This window comes from Rattus norvegicus, chromosome 1 (genome assembly GCF_036323735.1).
Source record: "Rattus norvegicus strain BN/NHsdMcwi chromosome 1, GRCr8, whole genome shotgun sequence".
Classification (NCBI taxonomy): Eukaryota; Metazoa; Chordata; class Mammalia; order Rodentia; family Muridae; genus Rattus; species Rattus norvegicus.
In genome coordinates this window covers 69,440,868-69,445,094 of record NC_086019.1, presented here as the reverse complement: position 1 = coordinate 69,445,094, position 4,227 = coordinate 69,440,868, and the positions used below count along the sequence as shown (strand labels likewise).

Sequence of the window (4,227 nt, the reverse complement as noted above, 5' to 3'; positions counted from 1 at the left end):
TTGTAACTGCTGATCCATCTCTTTGGCACTGAAGAAATCATTATACATGTTGATTCATTAATATTCAAAGAAGTGAGTTTTATCAGAGCATGTAGAAACAGAGAGACAATATAAAGCACAAAATTGTAATAGTCAAATACAAGTCATACATACAGATATACGTCCTCTATGGGAAGTGAAAATTGTTTAAGATGATCTGTTCAAGAGTTCATACGGTCTGCCTGTTGTGCATTGATTCATGAGGAGACTCAGGCAGCAGATATGTGACACATTTCATTGGATTCCATTTCAAAAATTAATGCAGAGCTATATCCAAAGTAGAAAATTCTTTTGTGCACACTCAGAGCACAATGAAATATGTTAAAGGTATATGTTTGAATTCAAAGTGTGGGTATGATTAGGGAAAGAACATACAATGTCACATGTGCACAAGAGGAACAGCAAATGTAGGCCTTAACTGTACCTTCTATTTAAAAATAATTGGCTGAAGTATTGAATGCAGCAGAACAAAGGAACAAATAAGATATAAACATAGACTTCCATCAAACAGGTATAGTATTTACTTCATGGTAAAACACCCTAAATCCAGAAAAAACAGGAGAAAAGTATTTAGCATTTTGTTTTGTTTTCTTTTGTTTTAATTTTACTACCGTTACCCAAAACCTAAAGTTTATCTAATTTTCACTAGCTTTTATAATTTAGCTATTTTATACGATCATGCAAATATATAGCTTGCTGTACAATGAAAATAATTGGATACAATGTTTTACTATCTTGTGTGAAAATGACTCCAATAATTACATACATATATTTATTCATTATATATATTTGTGTGTCTGTGTGTGTGTGAACACACTCATTTGCAGAACAGGGGTATGCATCCTTTACATGCAAAAGCCTCCACAGTTAATTATCATGTCTGTTACTATGCTGACATTTCTTTCAGAGAGATTTAATAACCATGTTAGACGTTACCAGAAGCTTTCAGTTCAGTTCTTGGCTAGAGTCTTTGTGAAATTACCTATTCCTTTTCAAGAGCAGGCAGAAGCTGAGTGCCCAAGAATCATGGCTCATGAGGAGAAAGGGATAAACAGTGGGGAAAAACGAAGCAGACATTGCAGCCACATTCACTAGAATCCAGCTGGGATTATACAAGATAACTACTAAGAGATGACATAGAGTAGAGATTGTGTAAAAGGAGACAAAAGTACTGACTAGGAGAAGGATTGTTTTGGTGGCTCTGGATGCAGGGGAGGATATAGAAGAAACATTCATCCTGGGCATTTGTTGCATCTTTTGCTTATGCCTATACAGGGTTAGAACCGTGAAGCCACTGGTGTACAGCATGAGACCTAGGAAAATTATGTCAGGACCTGACACCAATACTGCATGTAGGATGTCACTGGTTGGGTCATGACGAACACAATAGCAGTATACAAAAGATTTCAGAGTTATTGTACTTTCATTGGTATATGGTGCCCTCAGATGCAAAAGATTAAGAATGCTTATAATGAAAAAGATCACCCACACAGAATAACAAATATACTTGCGCACTTTTACTTTAAGCTTTGGACATCTGGAATCCTTGGGACTGATGATGATGGCCTGGAGTACACTGAGAAAGGAAGTGCTACCAATACAAACACTTTTACCTACTTTGTGAACAAAGAAAGTCAGTTTGCATCCAATATCATTGAGGAAGTCTTTCAAGCCAAAAGCTGCAATTGTCTGGGGTATGCCTTTGGACAGAATTGTTAAGATGTTGGCTACACTTAACTGCATCAGAACACAGTCTATAGACCTCAACCTGTACCTTGTTAAGTAAAGAATCATACAGTGGTAGAGGAGAAAGAAATTAGCCAAAACTCCAATCACAGTCTGAGACAAGATGATCACTCCTATAGACAGTTCACTGGCATTCATATGGTCAGTTCCTCCTCTCACTGAGGATACTAACTCAAAAGATAAGGCTGAGGCCACTTGTACGTTGTCACAGGATACACAACATTCTCTATCATAAATATTCAATCTGTCATGTATCAACGGTACATATGAAAGTTACTGAATATGGAACAAAGTACTCAAATATTTGTATGTTCAAACACACAGTGTCTCATTAATACTCCAGGCACAAAATATCTAGTGTCTGAAGCACAGCAATGAGCCTGTTGAAACAATTGGCCAATAATCAAATGGTATACATTTAATTTTGGGAAATACACATAAACCCATGCAAAATGTGGTTAGATGGCAACCAAATCAGTATTAGTTTAAGAACCCAGATAATTTCTTTATTGATACCCAAATAATGTGGTTTTCTACTTAAGGAAATAAAAATTGAATTTTGTAAATTATCGGTATATTTGCAACATGCAATGTGATAAGGGACAACTTCTACCATTGGCACTGGTAGATGTGGGATTACTATAATAATAGGCAGTACTGTTTAGAATATTTTTTGCTCAGAGCGAAATTTGGGAGTGAGAGAAAAGGATATCCCAAAGAACCCAATTTTCTGGTCAGTCTTCACATTTTTAGTTTCTTTGAGAATGTTTTCCAACATTTGAATAACGATTTGTGCCTAATGGTTGAAGGCTGAAAGAAATAATGTTTATAAATGCCTTTATTTAAATATCCACTGTTATGCGCTCAGAAAATTTTCTTACATCTTAATCAATTTGTGTATTTTCAAACTCTCAAAATTTTGTTCCCATTAATTACATTCTCAATCTGAGGTAGAGGAAATTTTGTTCAAATGAAATCTTTATTTACAAGAAACTCCATTGCTTTATGAACCACATTTTACTCCTTATTACAAACATAAGGTTATAATAGTTGTAAGCCTAGAAGTTCTGATTATATGCCATGTTTATTAGATGAAGCACAAGTTATTATTATTGTCAATTTGATGCTTTGAGAACTTTTAAATCTGATTTTATTTATGAAAGTTATTTTGAAATATTTCATGAAAACTTTGTTGAACTCAAAGTGCACCATCTTACAATCTGTGACACAAACAACATACTAATGAATCCTCCATGAAATGCTTATGACCAAGTCCGTCAATGTCTATAGTCTCCATTTGTACAAGAGCTCAAAGACTAAACCTCATAGATACAAATTTCCCACAAAGCTAAGCATGGTAACAAAACACAAAGAGTTTCCTTCATCAGGTTCCCCTAGTCAAATTTCCTCATAATCGAAACTTTGCTTCCTTTTAGAGGAACATTATGTGACCTGATGAGCACCAGAATTCTTTTCCAATAAGACAGAGGTCAGCAGTCACTAACATTAAAGAAAGGGAGAAGTTTGAAATGGAAAGCAGTGTTTTTACAACCTGTTTTAATTTCTCCCTGATCCATTCTTTAGGAGTTTCTGTGTGTCTTCTGTGGCCTTGCCAAAATCTACATTGAGTCCAATGTCCTAATATCGTCTATGATCACTTACAAATACTCACACATTTTACCTTTTTTCCTTCTGCTCTCAAATCGTTGTCTGTTACAGTCTCTTCAGACTTTCTCTTCCTGGGATGCTTTTCTCAGCATGATGGCCCCAAGGTGGTCATATGCAAGGAAGCAGCCTGTGCTTCAGATATGTATTTATGATTCAGTGACCTCTCCTCCTCTCAGACCAATTATTATTTTACTTATAGTAGCAATGTTCATTGTATATGGGATTGAACAGGCAAGCATGTTGTTCTGAAGTTTTCTCACCTGGTGATTATTACCAAAGTAGAATTAGAAGTTTCAGATGTCAGTTCTTAAGAGAATATTGTAGAGTTCAGAGAGGTTGTTATTTCCTTAGTTTTCTAGAGGTCACCAGATCTCAACGTTAGAGTTGAGGAAATAATGTGGCCTGTCTGAGGTCTTTAATTGAGTTATGCATGTGTATTGTATTTCTGGATTATTTGAGGTGTTCTGTAAACAAATCTATTATGTCTTCTTCATCTCAGAGGGTGTCATCGTCATATATAGAATGGAAGACCAATGACAAATATATTTTGATATTAAGAAATTGAACCATAAAATGACCCAGATGGTATAAATCCAGACTAGTATTTACTGAAGTAATTCTAGTTGTCCAAAATAATTCATCATTATTTGGTTTTCAACTGTAGTCAATGTTCAATTGTTTTTTATGAGAAAATACCATTTATCACAGTAGAAATTACTGAGTGAAGTGAAATAAAATCTTAAAGAGAGATAATATGTATGTCTGGACAATTTT

At 34.9% G+C, this 4,227-nt stretch overlaps 1 protein-coding gene across 1 annotated transcript; it reads right to left on the bottom strand.

The window, feature by feature from the left end:
• Positions 1-1,017: 1,017 nt before the first annotated feature.
• Positions 1,018-1,923, bottom strand: Vom1r17 (vomeronasal 1 receptor 17). Its single transcript, NM_001167572.1, has one exon. The coding sequence runs from the start codon at positions 1,921-1,923 to the stop codon at positions 1,018-1,020; it is 906 nt and encodes a 301-aa protein (NP_001161044.1).
• Positions 1,924-4,227: the final 2,304 nt, after the last annotated feature.